This window comes from Benincasa hispida, chromosome 6, assembly GCF_027475165.1.
Source record: "Benincasa hispida cultivar pf3 chromosome 6, pf3_genome.v1.1, whole genome shotgun sequence".
Taxonomy (NCBI): domain Eukaryota; kingdom Viridiplantae; phylum Streptophyta; class Magnoliopsida; order Cucurbitales; family Cucurbitaceae; genus Benincasa; species Benincasa hispida.
The window spans coordinates 1274619-1296200 of NC_143483.1; the positions used below are offsets into that span (position 1 = coordinate 1274619).

Below are 21582 nucleotides of genomic sequence, written 5' to 3' on the forward strand. Positions count from 1 at the left end.
TAATTTTGACATTTCTTCCTAATAATTTAATTTATAAATCTCATTGGCCTCTAGTATTTTTATGAGTAATATATTAGTTCTAACAAAAAGAAAAAGAAAGAAAATTGATATATGCATGCCATTGATGTAGATTGACGTAAAAAATAATGAAGCCTAAGAGATTGAATATTTGGAATTTGTGTATTTAGATTACACAAAAGAAAAGGATTTGTACCTATTTTCGTCGGTTGAATTTTCAAGTTTCAAAATAGATCTATACTTTTAATTTTATGTTTAATAAGCCTCTAACACGTTCAAAAAATTAAAAATGAATTCATCTACTAGATAGGAATATAATTTGAATTTTATATTTTAATGAAACTCTAATTTTTAGTGTATTTTATGTTTAATAGATTTATTAATATTAAAAAAAAAAAGAAAAATTTAGATATTAAATTTGTAATTTTGAAAATACGAGCTAAATAAACGTTAAGAAAAACTCATAAGAATCTATAAATTATTGCCTTGTAAAAAGGTAATAAATGATATAAAAAGGGCCTTTTGTGTAAATACCAAAAATCATTAATGGTGAAGTTTGGTGAAGCAAAGGTGGAGAAATAATGTGGGGTTGCATGGACCTACAAAACAAATTTCTAACTGTCAAATCAAAGAAAACCCTATTCTCATTTCTCTATTTCATACTTTCTTTTCAACATATCATTTCTATTCATGATAAGTCAAGCACCTCTTTACATTATTTTTTATAGAATAGGAATTTCGGTATAGATAAACTCTCTAATCTTATAGAGATATTTCTGTAATTTGTAATGCTCGTGAATGTAGCTAATATACTATTAACGAATTACGTAAATTTTTGTGTTGATTTTTCTACTGCTTGCACTTTACATGGTTTCTTTGATTATCGATTTCTTAAGACAGTTTAATGTATTCACTATCATTAAAGTCAAAGTCTTTGGGTGAAAAATATGTGGTTAATTTAGTTTAACCATTTTTATCTTAATTATTTGAAGGTGTTTTTGTATATTTAATTTTTTTTTTTTTTTTTTTTTTTAAAAAAAAATGCTTGACAATACATTGGCACTTTGCATTTCCAATTACCTTCTTATTTTGATTTGTAAATGAGTTGACTTAAACCATGTGGACTTGACTTTATCGTATATCTTTTTGTCTCTACTTTGGAGGGTTAAAAATGTAATAAAACTTTTATTATCCATTGAAATATGGGGGAAAGTGAAAATTGGAAAAGAAAATCTAAATCTCAACTTTGTATATCAAAAGAACTGTGCAAGATTTGAATAGATTTTGGGGTTGAAAACAATTTTTTTTTTTTTTTTACCTTTAAAATATTTGATCATATAAGTTTTGATATATAAGATGGAGATTGGTGAAGGAGACAACCAAAGTTTTTCAAAAAGATGTTTGTATAGCCACAACCACAAAATAACCAAGTGGATGAACCACTTCATTCAAAATTTCAGAATTATTGGCCATCTACATTGGAACTTTACATATATTTCATATCACCCAATAATATTTGAATCAAATCTACTCCCATTTTTTATGCAAAGTCTTTTCTAAATATCTTTTCTTTGAAATAAGATTAATTAAACAACATCTAAATTGCACGTGTTAGAATTTGAGGCTAAACTTATTACATTAATGAAGTGAGAAAATTTTGAGTAGGTTATTCATTACGTATCGATATTAAATTATTGTAGCCAGATGTCTTAAAAAGACATTATTTTAAATCAAGCTCAATTCTTCGAATAACAAATTTATTCAAACTAAATAGGGATATATTCTTAATTGAATGAGATTGAGTGGTCAAAATGTGTAAGTTTTTTTTATCCAAATGACTCTCATTAGACGATAGATTATGTATCTTGAAATGATATGAAAAGATAGTATTTTAATTATAATAATAGCCTCTTCACGTTGAATGAAGAACATTAGCCTTCTCAAGAGTAGTTTGCCTCTTCTTTTCTTTTCTTTTCTTTATTATTATTTTTTTAAAATACAAAATACTAACAAATTAAAAAAAAAAAAAAAAGAAACAAAATTAAAATTCATTAAAAAAATAAAATTAAAAAACTCATAAACCTCGGGGTGAGTGGTCATTCTATCAAACTTTATTTCCAAAGAATTTTTTACGTAAATGATAAAGTCATATTAGTATCTTTCAAAATGCAAAAGTTACTCAATAATGAAACATTGTTCATGCTTCATCAGAGAGAACATCGACAAAGTTTTAAATTTCATTGCTCAATTTGCTAATTTTGAAAATAGTGGTTTGTTTTGATATCATATTATACCGGGTGGGAGATAAATTTAATTATGCAAATGTAATAGATAATACAAAGACGAATATAATTTTGAACTTAATAAAAGCTAGTTTATCTCAACTCATACTATTTTCTATTTGAAAAAAAAAAATTGATTTTGCGCAGGCCAAGCCCAGCCCACCAAGATTGGGTTGAGTTGGGCCAACTTGGTTGAACTACTTATTTGGATCGATCCAACCAACCAATTCAAGGTCAACGGCTATCACATTTGGCTAAGCTTAAAAATGTAAACTCGTTTGGTAATCATTTCGATTTTATTTGAAAGCCATTTTATTTTTTGTTTTTAAAAATTAAACTTATATCATTCATATTTCTTAATTTATTATTTATTTTTTAGTTCTCAAAATTTAGCTTGGTTTTTTAAACCATGGATGAATGAAGAAATTTGAAGGTGAAAGTAATATCCATAAACTTAATTTTTAAAAACAAAAACAAAAACAAAATGGTTATCATTTTTTATTTTTAGTTTTAAAAAATTAAACCTATTTTTTTTTAATTTCTAACGATGATTTTCATCTTTTTTTAAGTATAATAATTGAATTCTTAACTAAATTCCAAAAATAAAAACAAGTTTTTGAAAACTACAATCCCGTTTAGTAATCATTTTTTTTTTGTGTTTTGTTTTTGAAAATTAAATCTATAAACACTCATTTCACATCCAAATTTCTTAATTTGTTATTTATTTTTTACCCATATTTTTAAAAACAAAGCCAAAATTTAAAAACTAAAAAAAAAATTTCAAAAACCGATTATTTTTAGAATTTGGCTAAGAGTTCAACTCTTCTACTTAAAAAAAATACAAACCATAGTAAGAAAACAAGAAGAAATAGGCTTAATTTTAAAAAACAAAAAACGGAATGGTAACCAAACGAGGCTTACTTTTTTTAATTTTTGAATTTTGACTTGGTTTTTGAAAATGTTGATTAAAAAAATATAGATAACAAATAAAGATATTTAAGGATGAAAGAAATATTTATAGACTTAATTTTAAAAAACTACCAAACAGGGCATTAGTATTTTACATTTCAAAATAACTTTTTTAACTCAACCAAATTATAAAAATTAAATAAATAAACTTTTGAAAACCACATTTTCTAATGTCAAAAGAGTGAACTAGGATTGCAAAAACATTTCTGAAAATAGATTACTGAATACAAAAAATGTAGAAAACAATGAGTTTAAAAAACAGAAAATAAATAATAAAACCATTCAGTTTAGGCTAGTGAAAAAGATAAAATAATGTCTTCATCCTAGATGTAAGAATTGAAAGTTCAAATTATGAAAGAAAGAACCCTTCAATCAATAATAGCTTGAGGGTGGTTCTTGAACTAATTCCCTCCAACTTTCACCCCAATCAATTGAGATTTATTGAGCCTTAAATAAAAATAATGATGTCTAATTTCAAAGCTTCTACCTGTTCAATTCATAGTTTATTAAAACATTACTTCGACAGTTTTTTCCTAAGGCTGCAAAGCCCCATAATAGCATAATTTTCCAAACTCTTCTTCATGGCATTTTCTGTCCCTTCCCTTTTCCTCACCAAATCATACACGAAAGAACGACGATAAGTCAGTCACCAAAACAATTACTTGCAGCGCTCATCCAGCCAAGAGATGATGTCGTCAAATACCTCGAGTATCACTTCATCTGGTTCACCTTCTAAAAGAGAGTGGTATGCATCCTTGTAAAGTTTTATTTTCTTATCTGAACTGCTCGCTTTCTCGTACAACAACTTGCTCACGGATGGGTCGGTTACAATATCAGCCTCCCCATGCAGGATTAATAATGGCAGGGAAATCTAGAAGACATCTCAATAAACAGAATTAGTTCTTGAATTTGCAATAAAAGCCAGAATTAGATTCTTAAATGAAAATTAGAAATTGTATTACATTCTTTGATAGAATAGTCTTTTTCCAACAAAGATACTAAGCATTTTCATTGATGTATCAAAAGTGCAAGAGTGTTAAACAGGATTAAAAGAAATGTACAACCACCATGGAATCAACAATAAGGCTCTCTAACTGGTCAATAAAGAGAATAGGAGCAGTAAGAAAAGTGCTTGGACTTTTGAAGGGACATAAAAACATCTTGTGAAAGTTGATCACATGATTACTCTTACTGAAACTATTTACTATTTTGATCAAGGAATGATGGATAAATATCACTCATTGCCCGAACAACGATTTTTGTTGCTTTCGGAAAGAGAGATATGGTTGGAGATAAACCCTCTCCAGTACAGAAAGGATATCTGCTACTATATTTTGCTTTGTGCAGTTTGGAGCTGCTTTTATGGAGGTGTTTGGCGTTTGATTGGTCAGACCTAGGGATTATGAGTTGATGAGTTTCTTCTTTATCTCCCCTGGGAGGTTTTCATGACAAGTCGGGTTGTGTGTTGTTTTGTGGGTGTTATAATTCTATAATTAGGATTTTTCATTCTTGTAAATATTTTGTGATATTTTCCTTTTCTATGCTTTGTATACTTATATATATTCATATCTTTGGTAAATGAATAAAGTATTCTGATTCTTTCTCAAACCTAAGAGTTTTACATGGTATCAGAGCTCTCTAAATAAACTTAGGGTTTTTGTGAACCTTAGAGTTTGAGAATTTAGAACCCATTTGTGATACGTTTAGGGTTTTGTGGAGAGGTGAGTTTACACTTTTGCTCACAGTCGCCGTCTTCGGTTCGTTCTCTGTCGTTAACCGCCGCCGCCGCAGTCATCAACCGCTGCCGCCGCCGGGGAAAAAAAAAAGAAAAGAAAAGAAAGGAAGCTGTTTTTTCGACACCGCCTAGTCCAAAGAGAAGCCCAGCCGCCGATCTACAAAACCTCAGTCCGGTTGCCATCTGACCAGCGCGTGAGGCTCACGGCCGATCGTTCTTCTCTGCCGTCCGTCCATGCACCTGGCGTGTAGGCGCATGCGCCGTCCTTTTTTGTTCGTTTTCTGTGGGTTTCTTCCGTGTGGTTGACTCTTCTTGGTGGTGTGTTTGTTTGGGATATATAGATATTCTCACTGCTTGTAAAGACATCTCTTTGGTAAATTAAGGTTTGATTCTCTGTTGTCCAGTGTCTATTGTTTTTGAGGTAATGGCTGATCAGAAACCAGTAGTCATGTCTGAGATTGTTCCTATGGTGTCAAAAGTAACTGAACACAAGTTGAATGGATCCAACTACTTTTCATGGAGATCAAATGTCCGCCACTTTATTAGGAGCATGGAGATGGATGATCACATCACAGAAGAGCCACTGATTGATGCTAATAAGAAGATTTTGTGGCGGGACGATTCAAGGATGCTTCTACAAATCAAGAATTCTATTGACCGTGAAATTGTTGAACTAGTAAATCACTGCGAATCAGTCAAGGAACTATTGGAATATCTGGATTTCTTTTATTCAGGGAAAGAGAATATTAATAGAGTGTTTGATGTTTGTAAGACTCTATATCAACCTGATCAAGGAGAAAAATCTCTATGGAGGTTAAAAATACATGCGCGGAATTCAATGCCTTGATGCCAATCAGCACGGATCCAAAAGTTCTAATGGCTCAACGTGAAAAGTTGTTTATCATGAGTTTTTTAGTAGGCCTTGCACCTAAATATGAGATGGCCAAAGATCAAGTGTTGTCAAGCTCAAATATCTCCTCGTTGGAAGAAGCTTACACTCGAATACTTCATACTGAAAAGACACAAGCAGTTACATCATCTAATTCTAGCAGTGCTTTAATTGGGCGCACAAATGATTACAGAGGTAATAAGGGGGTTGAATCAAATAGCTTCAAAGGTCATCCAAATAACCAAAGATCAAATCCAGGAGGTATTGTTTGCTATTATTGTCATAAACCTGGCCTTACGAAGCGTGAATGCAGAAAATTGCTGAATAAGAGTCAGAGGATGCCATCACCCTCTGCACATGTCGCCTCTACTCCTGATAATCTTGACAAGTCAATTACGATTTCTGTAGAGGAGTTTGCTAAATTTCAGCAGTATCAAGAGTCATTGAGGGTATCATCTTCTACTCCCATTACGGCCATCGCAGAGACAGGTAACATTTCTAAATGCCTTCTTTTCTCCACGTCAAAATGGGTCATTTACACTAGTGCTACAGACCATATGACAGGTAACCCCAGTTTATTCTCTAACCTTTGTACATCTACCTCTTCACCTAATGTCACTATAGTTTATGGAACCTCCACTCCTGTTTTAGGATCAGGAACCGTCCATCTTACTGAATCAATTTCTTTGTCATCAGTTTTAAATTTACCACATTTCTCGTTTAACTTGATTTCGGTCAGTAAACTCACTCGTGATCTTTATTGTTGTTCCTGATTATTGCTTATTTCAGGATCTTATGACGAAACAGACTATTGGTAAAAAGCGTGAATTTGGAGGTCTTTACATCTTTGAACTACAAACACCTACGGCCATCACAAGCTCAAGTGTGTCGTCTCCCTTTGAAGAGCATTGTCATTTGGGTTATCCGTCTATCTCTGTGTTGAAGAGTCTTCGTCCACAACTTCAACATCTGTCTTCTTTATATTGTGAGTAATGTCAGTTTGCTAAATTTCATCGTTTGAGTTTGTATCCTCGAGTCAATAAACGAGCTAGTGCTCCTTTTGAATTAGTCCATTCTGATGTTTGGGGTCCTTGTCCTGTTGAGTCCAAAGGAGGGTTTCGGTATTTTGTTACATTTGTCGATGACTATTCTCGTGTTACGTGGTTATATTTAATGAAAAGTCGTTCTGAGTTACTTTCTCAATTTCGTAACTTCCATGCTGAAATCCAAACTCAGTTTAGTGGTGCTCTTAAACTCCTACGGAGTGATAATGCTAAGGAATATTTCTCTCATACACTCAAGTTTTATTTAGATGCCCATGGCATTCTTCATCAATCTTCTTGTGTCGATACTCCATCCCAAAATGGAGTTGCAGAACGAAAGAATCGTCATCTCCTTGAGACAGCCAGAGCTTTGATGTTTCAGATGCATGTTCCAAAATCCTTTTGGGATGATGCTGTTTCCACAGCTTGTTTCTTAATAAATCGCATGCCGTCTTCCATTCTTAAGGGTGAGATACCTTTTCGTACTTTATGCCCCAAGCAAAATTTGTTTCCCATTCCACCCAAAATATTTGGTTGTACCTGCTTTGTTTGGGATGTTCGGCCTTAGCATACCAAACTGGATCCAAAGTCCTTAAAATGTGTTTTCCTTGGTTATTCCCATGTCCAAAAAGGGTATCGGTGTTATTGTCTTAGTCTAAATAAATATTTCGTCTCTCCTGATATCACGTTTTTTTGAACATACCCCATTTTTTTCATCACCATCATTCTCTCCGAATAAGAGTCAGGGGGAGCATAAGGAAGTAGAGGATGATTTCCTTGTCTACACAGTTACTTCTCTCTTCGATCCTCTTCTTGATTCATCTCTACCTATGGCTACCTCTACTCTTCCACCCATCGTTAAGGTCTATACTCGATGACAACCTCCTTCAGTTCCATGCCCTGTACCAGAGTCTTCTTCGTCAGTGGATCCAAAAACGAGTGATGATCTCCCTATTGCTCTTTGTAAAGGTAAACGTACATGTGCTCATCCTATTTCCTCTTTTGTTTCATATAACCATTTGTCGCCTTCCACATGTTCATTCATTGCATCCTTAGAGTCTGTATCCATCCCTAAAACTGTTCATGAGGCTTTGTCTCATCCTGGTTGGTGTGCCACAATGGTGGAGGAGATGACTGCCTCAGATGATAATCATACTTGGGATTTAGTTTCTCTCCCTGCAGGAAAGAAGACTATCGGATGCAAATGGGTGTTTGCAGTTAAAGTCAATCCTGATGGTTCTGTATCTCAGTTAAAAGCGCGCCTCGTAGCGGAAGGCTACGCACAAACTTATGGTGTTGACTATGCTGATACTTTTTCTCCTGTAGCAAAAATGGCATCTGTGAGGTTGCTTATTTCATTAGCTTCAATCAATCATTGGTCTTTACATCAGCTTGATATTAAAAATGCATTTCTTCATGGTGATCTTCAAGAAGAGGTATATATGGAGCAACCACCAGGGTTTGTTGCTCAGGGGGAGAATGGAACGGTGTGTTGCCTTCGTAAATCCTTGTATGGATTAAAGCAGAGTCCACGAGCTTTGTTTGGTAAATTTAGTCAGGTGATTGAAAGCTTTGGAATGCGGAAGAGTAGGTTAGATCATTCAATCTTTTTTAAGAGATCTGAGGGTGGTGTCATCTTGTTAGTTGTATATGTGGATGATATTGTGATTACTGGTGATGATGTTTCAGGTATCCAGTCTCTAAAGACCTTTCTTCATAATCAATTCCATACAAAAGATTTGAGCATGTTGAAATACTTCTTAGGAATTGAGGTAATAAGAAGCAAGAAAGGAATTCTATTATCACAGAGAAAATATGTACTTGACTTGTTGACTGAAACAGGAAAGCTAGGGGCTAAGCCATGTAGTACCCCAATGATGCCCAACTTACAGCTCACAAAAGATGGAGAATTGCTAAAAGATCCTGAAAGATATAGGAGGTTAGTGGGTAAACTTAATTACCTTACAGTGACTCGACTCGACATAGCCTATTCAGTAAGTATTGTGAGTCAGTACATGTCATGCCCTACAGTTGATCATTGGGCTGCATTGGAACAGATTCTTTGTTATTTGAAGGCTGCTTCCGGGCGTGGTTTATTATATAAGGATTATGGTCATACTAATATTGAATGTTTCTCAGACGCTGATTGGGCAGGATCTAAAGAAGACAGAAGATCAACATAAGGGTATTGTATTTTTGTTGGTGGTAATTTGATTTCTTGGAAGAGTAAGAAGCAAAATGTGGTGTCACGTTCAAGTGTAGAATCAGAATATAGAGCAATGGCACAATCAGTGTGTGAATTGATTTGGATATATGAACTTCTTATTGAGTTGGGATTTGAAATCACCACACCGACAAAGTTATGGTGTGATAATCAAGCAGCACTTCATATTGCGTTTGATCCAGTATTTCATGAAGGGACTAAACATATTGAAGTTGATTGCCATTTTGTACATGAGAAAATTCAACAAGGGTTGGTATCTACAGGATATGTGAAAACTGGAGAACAAATAGGAGATATCTTCATGAAAGCATTGGATGGAAGACGTATAGATTATCTATGTCACAAGTTGGGCATGATTAACATATATGCTCCAACTTGAGGGGGAGTGTTATAATTCTATAATTAGGATTTTCCATTCTTGTAAATATTTTGTGATATTTTCCTTTTATGATATTTTCCTTTTCTATGCTTTGTACACTTATATATATTCATATCTTTGGTGAATGAATAAAGTATTCTGATTCTTTCTCAAACCTAAGAGTTTTACAGTGGGGTTGGTGGAGGAAATAATAGAATCTTGAGAGAGCGTGAGAGGACTTCGAGCGATGCATGGTCCCTTGTAAGCTTCCACATTTCACTTTAGGCCCGAGTGAAGAAAGCTTTTTGTAATTATCCTTACAAGTTACACCTCACTTTACTTAGTTGGAGCCTCTTTTTACAATTTGACTCCTTTTTTTGTGGGCTTTGAAAATTCGATTATTCATTAAAAAAATAATAATAATAGAAAAATCTTGTAGCAAATCCTCTCAAAACATAAAAACCAAGTGGACAAAAAAATAATAATAATAGAAAAATCTGGTAGAAGATCCTCTCGGAACATAAAAACCAAGTGGCATATTAAGGAATACTGCTCAATTTGTACACCAAACTTACATTAACCACTCGTGTAAATCTGTTATTTATCAGGTTCATGACAATATGAATTTGTTTTCACCCATTTACCCAAGCTTCTAGCTCATACCAAATGTTCCAGCATCAATGAGACAATATGCATTTGTGGAAAAATAAACAAGTGGATTTCAACGGGTTCGAGTATGTATATCCTTCCAAGTCGAGATAGAATTCCAAACTCTAATTTGCAAGAAGAGCCAAGTCGATCAGAACGAAGTAATGATGGTCATTACTTAAGAGTTGTTCTATTACCTTGTTCAAGCATGACTTGTTAAAACCCAATAACCCTTCTCTTCAGTTTAAAGATAATGCCCTATCACCCTCTAGGTTCCTCCATCCTTTTCAATCTTCTCTCAAATTCCTTTTCCTCCTATTTTTCCTTACTATCTCTGACTCTCAAATCTTTTCGTTCCCTACGTCGAGCATGTTCTATCCAACACATTAGTCCTTGTAGCACCCAATACGGAAACAAGAAAGATGTTGAAAAACCTAAAACTAGAGAGTAGAGTGTTCGATCGGACATGGAAAGTTAAAAGAGGTATGTCATAAACAAGCAAAACCATCAATAATCATGAGATGAGTTTTCTGAACTGTGGTAGAGCAAAAGAAGAATATTTCATTCATTATGAGGATACAAATTTTATACTTGCTCACAGCTTGTGCTGTCTATCAAATGGAAAAAATACAAAATTTCCTAATGTGTAGCTCCTATACATATGGAAGATATTTACAGAATGCTTTTTTTTTTTTAATGAGGAGCTGTTAACTGGTTAATTGATGATATGAAATAACAAAAGGGCAAAGAAAACCATGAAGATTACAGCAAACTATTGGGCAGTATACTTAAAAAATCACAACTTTCAAGATATTGGGCGGTAAACTTCGGCTGACAACTCTCAAGTTCTTATGTAGCCTAAATGATAAAATGAGAGAAATCTCCAAGAACCAAGATTGTAAATCTTTTATTAGAATGAATAATGTGTTTCATACAAGAGGGGAATGTTCATATTTATAGAGTTCTATTACAAGTAGGAGTAAAAAGGGAATTAACATAGAATATTGCCTAATTACCCAATTAACCCCTATTCTTCTTACATCATCCTACCCCTCCATCTCGAGTTTTAAAAAGAAAAAAATGAAACGATCAAGAAGTAAAATGAACTCGTTCAATGGCATATGGCAAACCAACCTCCTACATTTTGAACAAAATTATTCCGATTAAAGAAGTAAATCCGAGACAAAAAAAATCCAATATTGCCACCAAAAGATGAACTTCTCCATCAATCATAAACCCAAAAAAGAAGTTTCCATCAAGCTCATTCAAAACTGTAATCATAGGACCAATTACAAAAGAATTAGTTTCCGAAGAAAACCCTTCAAGAATCACATTTTCTTCATCTTTTGCTTCAAGTTCTTTGACGTTGTGGTAAACGATTTCCAATGCAATCGATGTGTCGTTCTTGGTCGATTTTTTGATTTCCGCCTACAAATTTAGAGTTACGATGTTCGATACCTCTTTTCCATCTTCTTCATTGGTTTTTTTTTCCTTCGCTCCATACTACTTCCGAATCAACATTTTCAAATTCTTCTTTTTTATCTTCTACTTCGCTCACGTGATTTTTGTCCCAATCACCTCCATCAACCACATGGGTCTCAACAAGATTATTCTCAAATTTATCTTCAAGATTTTCTATTTGAAAATTTTCCAAACATGATTCCTTTGTTTTTTCTTCCGTATATGAAATCAATCCATTCTTGAACTCTTGCAAATGACTTGATAATCGATCAATATGTTGAGTCATTTTTCCCAATGAACGTTGGATTTCTTTTGTTGTTTTCTTTATTCTCTCCAATACTATGGGATCAAAGTAGTCATTTTGTTGGATTATTGGATATGTTTCAATCTCGTAGTGGGTATAGGACTCATCCACTGGTTTTCTTGAATCAACCTTTCTTTATTTTCTCCAATGCTACGGGATCAAAGGGAATTAACTTAGAATATTGCCTAATTACCTAATTAAACCATATTCTTCTTACATCAGTTCTTTTACATCATCCTTCAAGTAAGTGATCACTTGATCGATTTTATTCTAGAATATTGGGCCATTTATTCCTCCTTTGGTTAATGAACTAGCTATTTGTCCCGGTCTCAAACAAAGGGAGTACAAAACAGCCCACTATTGGGTTTTCCTTCATAGAAATAAGATGAACCTGCTATGAGGAGCGTAGTGGTGAAGAAAGAAAGGAAACACCCCTTGTTTGTCTTACATTCAAAAATGTGATCGTAGATTCATTCCACCACATTCTGTGCATTATGTTTTGGATCATCTGGCCTTTGTCTATGCCTGGTTCCAAGTATTTGACTAAGTTTTCCCTTACCCTCAAGAAATGTTTGAATGAGGTGAGAGTTGGGACTTGAGAGTGTTTCCCATCAAGCTGATAGGCCTGGAAAATGTTTTAGTGTCCTCAAGTGGTCAATAATTTGGTTTCAACAACTTGAGTTTGGGAATAAAAGAGTTCCGGGGTCATCACACATGGTTTATGATTTATTCATATAACCAACAAATGAAGAAAGAAAAGAAAAGAAAAGAAAGAAACAGGCTGACTTTATAGAAGAACGAATTATGGAACTAACAACGTCTATAGACAACCTTACTTGAATAGTATCTAATCTAGATTGTACATCCTTGCTCCTTAAAAAGGGTTCTGTTGTAGTGCTTTCTTTAATATCTTGTGTATCCCTTGCTTCCTCCCTCCATGTTATTCTCTACATTATGGAAGGTGAAATTTTCTAAAGGTTAAATTCTGCGTGACAAGGTCTTACATGGGGTGTTATGGATTGGATTTAGATGGCATTCTTCCATCTTTTTGGAGGCTTCAACAGTGTATTCCCAATAGGAAGGCATCTGAAGACTAGGACCATTTGATCTGGAGTTGCTAGTCTTTCTTTTTTCCAAACAAGAAGACAAGAGTTTTGATTGAAGAATCCTGATTTGGCTCCTCTTGGGCTGCTTTGTTTTTAGGTCCTTTTTTTTCTGGCCAATGTTAGTCTCTTGTATCATTTCATTTATTCTTGATAAAAGCCTCCTGTTTTTTTATCCAAATAAATAAATAAATCTCCTGGGTTGGGTTGCCCTCCCCCTCCGTTTATGATTCTGTCTCATGAATATTGTACCTTATCCAAAAAAAGAATTATAGAAAACTACACAATTCTGGAAGATTATTTACAGAATCCTATGAAAATAATAACTTCTATTCTAAAACATATAGATAGATCTTGGGCAGCGGACCAACTTGCAGCTTAAACAAGTTTAATTATATCGCATGCCTGAGGCTTAAACATAGTTATTAGCCTCAGGTGCACATGTGCACGCACACACACATATATACATGTTCCTTACATTAATCTGAACGAATATGGCCTTGCTAAGGCATACATGCCTGACCATAATCACTTTAAAGAAATGAATGTGTCAATAGTCGGAGTTTAAAATTTTAAAGCTTCAACAGAAAAAACAGGAAGAGAGATTATGTGCGGTGAAGACCAATGGAGACAAATAGAAGGGAAAAAAACATATCGTAATTAAAAGGTTGCGAGTATATACAACTTACTTCTTTCAATCTGCGTTCTATTTCTTGCGTGGTTTTCAACATCTCTACTGCAGTCTGCAAGCGTGGTTTATGTTTGTATGCAATGACATTATATGCTGTCTGCATCCATAGAAATGCCACAAAAAAATAATAATAAATATATCTACTAACATATAGATTAAAAACTTCACTTAGAAATAGGACAAATAAATCTATATGAACTTCTAGGGGGTGTGTGGGGCTGAGTTGAGGAGTTAAACTATTAGAGTTAGTAAGTCTATGTTTGAGGTGTAGAATTGTAAGATGGAGTTTCTCGATAAATGTGCAAAATCGAGAAAGAGGAAAAGATAGAGTTCTTCGATAAATATGCAAACTTCAATATGCCACAAACAAATAATAATAAATATCTACTAACCCATAGATTAAAAAAACTTCACTTAGAAATAGGACAAATAAATTATATGTACTTTTAGGGGTGTATTGGGTTGAGTTGAGTTATGACGTCTAGAGTTAATATATTAGAGTTAGTAAGTTTGTGTTTGGGGTGTAGAGTTGTAAGATTGAGTTACTCGACAAATGTGCAAAATAGAGAAGGAGGAAAAGATAGAGTTCTTCTATAAATGTGCAAACTTCAATAGTGTTTACTATTAAAGTTGAGTTATTTAATACCAACTTATGAAGTTGGTGGGCCAAATACCCCCGAGAAAAATCACCCCATGAAAAAAAATGCATTTATTATTTTTAATAGCACCATTTTGTTCAATTAAACATTCTGCTCAAGGGGCATACCAGTTCTCTATACTTCAAGTCCCTAAAAGCTGCCTCCGCCAAATCTTTCTGTGGAACCAACTTGTACTTTGGAAGGAATTTAGACACTCCGATCAATACTTGTGCAAGTGCCCATGGTGGAACCATATCATCTGCAATCTAGAAAGGACTTTTGAGTTGATTGGAGCCCTAACCAACAAGGAAAGTATTCTAAAAAGTATTTTCTGAAAGGTACCTTGCACATTGGCGCAACAAGAACTGCACCACTCCATGAACGAGGTTGTTTTAGGTGTACCTTGAGAGCCACAGCTCCCCCCAAAGACTGCCCAAAGAGAAAGCTTGGGAGAGCACTATACGCCGGGTTCTCTGCCCTTGGAATCAAGTAAATAAATTTCTAATAAAGGATTGTCATTGAAAAACTGTTATTTTTTTAATGATTTCTGTTGAGACATAAGTAACATAAAACAAATATTTTACCGAGGCAGTACCCCTACCGAAGGTATTTTCCACAAAAACAAAGTTGTTACTTTTAAAAATTAAAAACTTTTTTTTTAAAAAAATAAAAATAAAAAACTTGGAGGATATGTTGGATCCTTTTTTTTAACTAGGCAGCAGGAGATAAAGTATAATCTTAACTTAAAGGATGAAGCAAAATATCATTCCTCAAGATTCAAGCTTACTCACTACCGTAAACATTTTTAGAATAGTTAACAACAAAAGTTGGTAAGTTAACACACCTTTCACTTTCGAGTAATGTTCGATGACGTCATCTACAATTCTGTCGAAGTTTGGTATAAAGCCATGGAGACCTTCTGAAAGACCAAATCCTGGATAATCCATAGAAAAGACGCCATATCCTGACAATGCTAACTTTCTTGCAATGCCTGAAACACGATACCACAAAAAAACATCAATATCTATTACAGTATACAAAACGACAAACTAGGCCATTTCTACTACTTGACAGGAGCCACATGCCTTCAAAGAAAAATGTGCAGGTGTCTCCATAGCCATGACAATAACACACCATTGCTTTAGGACGGACAGTCTCTGGAATCCAACTTTTTGAGAATATACTCAGCCCTCTGGAGTTGACTTCATATGTCTGTACCAAAAAGATTGACCGTCTTAGGTTGGAAAAAAATTGCACAGACTTCCAAAGAGTTAATAATATCTTAGCAAAGCACATGATTCTTTTTATCTTTCATTGATGACTGGTTCATATAACAGAGCAGCTTGAGAAAAGAGTTAATAATATCTTAGCAAAGCACATGATTCTTTTTATCTTTTATCTTTTTTTTTTTTTTGACACAATATGAAGACTTCTATTAATATTAGATGAAATTGTATTGCAATTAACTTCTCTTCCACAGCCAAATGAATCGCATTACAAGTATCTATTTATATATCTGGAAAACAACCCAAAACACAACAATCAAGGTTTTTAAAATTTTTTAACTACTCCATAATGAATCTAATTCAGATACGTCCAACTTTATTTTGGACCTTCAATCGGGTCAGAGAGTCCTTTTCAAGAGAAACGTCAGTTTTTATAGATTGCTGGGGTGTATACTATTTTGTGGGTGATTTGAGAGGAATGGAATAGTAGGGTGTTTAGAGAGGTGAAGAGAGATCCTAATGATGTTTGGTCCTCTATTGGATTCCACGTTTCCCTTTGGGCTTCAATTTCAAGTTCTTTTTGCAATTATTCAATAGGCTCTATTTTGTGTAGTTTGAGTCCCTTTCATTAATGAGATTTCCTCTCTTTTTTCTTCTTGGTTTTTTGTATGCCCTTGTTTTCTTTATTTTTTCTCCATGAAAGTCGTTATTTCTATCCTAAACCAAAAATATTGGACCTTCATCTTCTCGAACCATTCATGTACGTCCCCTAGACAAGTCTAGATCTTGAACATTTCGCAAAATGATAAACAAATTGAAACAACAACATGCATTCAATTTTAGATATTACCTCTTCCATCTTCAATCCGTCGCTTGGTGTCTGAAAATGAAAAACAATAAAAGTCATTGAAATCCAACAGAAAATCGAATAGAATTCCAACAATCTAAAAACAAGATAAATAACAGCATATGGAATTACACCTTATAACATACACGAAGATGAAGCTAAGAAAAAATCAAAAAACCAAAATACCTTGAACAGAATGTGATCAACTCCGAGCTGAATATTTTTAAACGCCTCCCGCGCTCGGCGTCTGGTGGCCACGCCATCCATATTAGCATCAAGCAATTTCTGCAATTCATCATCGACACCTTGTAATTTCTTCCTCGGCGCCATTATCGCGTTCCTGAAGCTCCTCTTTCCTCTCAAACCTCCCTTATCGATGCATTCTACACCATTTCAGAAAGAACCTGTCAAAACCCGCAATACATTACAGAAAAGAAAAATCATCGAAAAAAGGATTCATCAAAATTGATCAAATGATTTTGAAATTTACGTGAGCGGGTGTTGGCAATTGTTGTTGCTATCTTCGGAAGGTTGCGTATGGAGAGAAAAGTAGCGAAGAAAAGAGAGGAACGGCATCTAAAAAGTTCTGAGGATCTGAATGCCATGTGGAGTTGACATGATTAGCTTTCGGGAATTGTTTAACCATAATCGAAAGGGAAAGTCAGAGCTCATACTTTTACCCATTTTGCTTTACTCTCTATTTTTTAGTTTTTATTTCATGGACTCTCTCCTCTCAGCCATACGTTTTTTAGTTCAATCTCTTCCTTCTCCACTGTCGTTTTCGAGTGCTTTAAATATTATTTTTTGTCCCTTTAACTATCTTAATTTTCAAATAGTATCCATTCCCGTTCAAATTCTTTTATTTAGTTTCCGTTTGGATTGATTTAAAAAATAATAATAAAGTGTAATTTATCTTTTTAACCGCTAAATATCATATTGTTTGGATGTTACAAGTTTCTTAGAATCTCCTGAATAAATGATTATTTTTATTGACCGACTTGTATATAAAACATTTGGATTTCTTTTAAATCTTTGGACGAGAATAAGAATAAATAATATTTATGTTTTGCATATAGTATATTTATACACGTTATACTTAAAAGTAGACAATATGTTTTCCAAAATTTAGATACTTGGAACGAAAAATCAAATATGATATTAAGTCCGGTAGATTTGATTAAAGATTTTGAAAAAGAAAATAAAATTCAAATACAAGAATAATATATGATATTTATATACTATATCTATTGTCTTCTATGGGAAGTGCATATAGAAAAAGATATGTTTTTCCTTCTAAGTTGTATTCACACATACTTGTTTAGTTGAAATATATGCAACAATGAACTTGGAGTTCATTGATCCAAATTCCTTTGATATGATGAGTCATTTTGGGTCAATAGTGAAAATAATTATTGAAAATATACATTGACATCCATTGAAGAACTAGAAGATTATTCCATCTAATAAATTGTCATGGTGTCGTGTTCTCGAGTGATTAATTATCAAACTCTTCCTAGCTAAAATTGAAATTGAACCTTTCCTACTTTTGGAACAGGTTCATGGTTTATGATTTTTGTTGGCGCATCCAGTCGATGATCACATATATACTTATTATTTTGTTTTGATAATGCTAGCGAATTTGTATCCCAAAATTTTGATAATTCATTGGGATAAGTGTTGAACATTTTGTAGCTTATGTTAGAATAGCAAAACTTCTAGATCTATATGAGATCATGTTATTGTGACTAATGAGCTTATGGCCAGAAGCCAAATATATTTCATATGTAAGATATGTAGTAAATGTTTAACTTGTTTCACAATGATGAAGTAATTAAAATCTATACTGAAATTTGAATTATTTACTACACAATTTAATTGCTATTAATGAAACAAATTTTCCAACATTAGGGGAGGAGTTACTGAAAATTTGAAAAAACAAATTGAATAAAATACATAATTATTCTCTCATTTTGATCATCATACAGATCACTTTGAACCAGAAGTTCAAAAGATAATTCATTTGTAAAATATTGCAAATTAATGCTAGATGCATTTACAGAACATTTACAGTTGTAAGAAAGTGACCAAGTTATATCTCAACGAAACAAGTTGTCAATACTAATGAGTCTACAACATGTTTAAAGCGTGATAGACAAATGAGTTTCAAAGATAAAGATCCTCGGAAAAAAAATAGTTAATCAATGACTCAATTGAGAATATGTATATTATCGAAGAAATTCTAAATATGAGCACTCATAAAAATCTTGAAGTAAATAAGGATAATATAAAGTTCTTGATAAATTATATGTCATGACAAGAAAAAAGATGAAACGATACTTAAATAAGTTGAAAACATTTTTGCATACAATGTTGCTCACGATATTATTTATGAAAATTAGTATTATATACCTTAGGTATATTGAAAATGAAAGGATACGCAAGTACCCATTGCGAAAAATATCACGTCCTAATTTTAATTTTACATAACGAGCAAAGAATATATGCGACGGAAGTAAAATACACATGATCAATTAAGCATAGATATATATATATATATATATATATATATAGAAATTAAGAAGAAGAAAAGATTCGAAAAACATCCCATAAAGACTAATCTCTTCACGATTGCCTCTCCAAAATCTTCGAACACAAACAATAAAAAAAAAAACACACAGCAAAGTGTTTAGAAACAATAGATGCCACCACGTGGAGACCTCGGTATTCTCGAGGTAGAGAATCGTATAAAGTTTGTAGACTTCTTTGAATAATTTGGAGAATGAATTATTTTGTTCTAAGAAAAAAACTTTTCCAAAAAATCTTCAACAACTTCAATATTTTCAATACCATATAATTCCAACACATTTTGGATATTTATAATAGTGCAAATGGAAGATGAAAGAAGATTTCTTTTCATATTTCAAATAATAATGAGAGAAATTATTGAAGAAAATGAAAAGTTTATAAGTTATTTGAAGAAAATGAAATGTTTATATAATTAAAAATACATATAATTAAATAAAACTAGTTTTCATTTAATTAATATGTATTTTAATTAACAACCTATTTTATGTAATTAAAAATAATTAAAATTGAAATTTTATTTTTTATTTGAAAATCAGTTTCAAAATGGAAAAATAAAAAGAAAATTGGAAAACCTCAAAAGTTGGATTTTTCCACTATGGGTTTCAAGCTAACTCCTTAGTCACCTTTGTACTACATTTCTAGCTCAAATTTGAAGGTGGAACTAGAACCATATCATGCAATCAACATTTGCATGAAGCTCCTGAATATAAACAATCAGTTTTGAGTGAAAAAGCCCATGTAAATTGCTGAATTTTCTCCTGAAATTTGAAGTTGAAGAAGTGTTCTTCAAGCTGTGTAATAAACCTATCATTCTCCTCTCAATTCCGAAATTCAAGCTTGGTTTGAGTCCCACAACTCAACCTATGGCTCTTAGAGGATAGTAGGAAAGTCCTAGTGGTAGTTCACGACTAAAAGAATAAGACATCTAAATTTCAAGTTTGAAGAAGATCTTCAAAGGTATATATGAACCCCTCCTAATATCTCATGAACATGCTTATTTCAAAGCCAAAATTAATGAATTAAAATGCTTTGTGATCCTGTTTTCTTTTGTTGCACGTTTTTAGAAACTAACCATTGGTATCAATACATGTAATTAAACTAAACTAACTTTTATTTAATTTATATATATACTTTAATTTAATATTATAAAAACAAATTCTCTCAATTATCTAAGATGAATCAAATTCATATTAAGTTTGATATTTTATCTCAAATTATATCTCATATAGTTTTATATAAGTAATTATCTTTATCAATTTGAACAATTCAAATTAATTCAAATTAATCCGAATTAATTCAATTCTCATTTTTCTCCCAAATGAGATTAACTGTAAGTCACTCCACTAAAGACTGATAGCGCAACTCTTCACAAATTGCGAGCAAGTATAGTTGGGTCGACATTACCATTTTACCTCTCTAATTATATCTAACTTCTTAAATACCACTTTTTAGATCTCAAGCGCAGTGCAAAAAAAAAATATATATCATTTTCAAATTTTAATAACAAATTAACAAAGGAAATAAAATCTAGTAACCCTTACGATCATCGATGACTCTACAGGGCTTCACCAACTTTTTAGATATACGATCTTGGTTCCTCTACTGCAAATCAAGTGAACACCATTAAAAATGGTTTAGGAGTATTCTGTTGGGCTAGTAAGGTAGAAAAATGTGAGGGAATTTTCATCAAAAGCTAGAGAAAAAGAAAAAAAAAAACTAATTTTGTGATGCAATTGAGAAAGGAGGAAGTTAGGGAGAAGATCTCTCTCACTCACATATAACTCCCACGTTGGGAGTTTGTTATAACTAATTTATTTAAATTTATTTTTTATTTAATTAATTAATTAAATCAAATTTAATATATTTAATTGATTAATAATAAATATATTTAATTTTAAAATAAATTAAATTAAAAACTAATTTATTAAAATAAATCAAATAATTATATTTAATTAAATTAATTAATAATAATTAAATATCTCATATTTAATTAAATGTGCATTTGAATCATATTCTAATATATATCTCTCTCATAACACATAGTTTTAATTCAATTAATTAAATTGAACTAAATTAAATCATTAAATAATTATCCACTTAATTATTAAATTAAATATCACATATTTAATTTAACCTTATAATTAAATCACATTCGATTATTTTTCTCTCATATTACCTATAATTTTAATATTCATCTAATGTGCATTAATTTTAATCTATAGTTTTAATATGGATTCTATTCATATTAAAATTAATATTTGAACTTCTTCAAATATTTAATTCTCCTATTAAATTAATTTTTTAATCAAATTCAAAATAAATTTAGAGTATAAAGTTTAATTAAAATATAAATTTTATATTATAATGTATCACCATACATTATATTATTTCCCTTAGTAAATTTGAATATTTCAAATTACTTTAATTATCTCAATACCCTTTATGAGCTACCAGTGAGACCTAATGGACATACACATCAGAAGCTTCAACGATATGAGATTGATTGGCTAAACTCATTAACCAAATTAATCAATATTTATTAACTGTGGGTACACTCCAC

The 21582-nt window shown here is 32.4% G+C and overlaps 1 protein-coding gene across 2 annotated transcripts; it reads right to left on the bottom strand.

Moving 5' to 3' along the window:
• Positions 1-3685: 3685 nt before the first annotated feature.
• Positions 3686-17219, bottom strand: LOC120079903 (alpha/beta-Hydrolases superfamily protein). Of its 2 annotated transcripts, none has more exons than XM_039034357.2 (9): positions 16927-17219; positions 16623-16840; positions 16440-16469; positions 15449-15575; positions 15208-15354; positions 14706-14836; positions 14492-14629; positions 13724-13822; positions 3686-4140 (listed from the first exon to the last, which is right to left on the bottom strand). In XM_039034357.2, the coding sequence occupies exons 2-9, from the start codon at positions 16764-16766 to the stop codon at positions 3928-3930; spliced, it is 1029 nt and encodes a 342-aa protein (XP_038890285.1). In that variant the 5' UTR covers positions 16767-16840; positions 16927-17219; the 3' UTR covers positions 3686-3927. The 2 variants fall into 2 exon arrangements, with proteins under 2 accessions (XP_038890285.1, XP_038890284.1); XM_039034356.2 differs by having other exon boundaries at positions 16623-16819; positions 16927-17124.
• Between the last annotated feature and the right edge of the window lie 4363 nt (positions 17220-21582).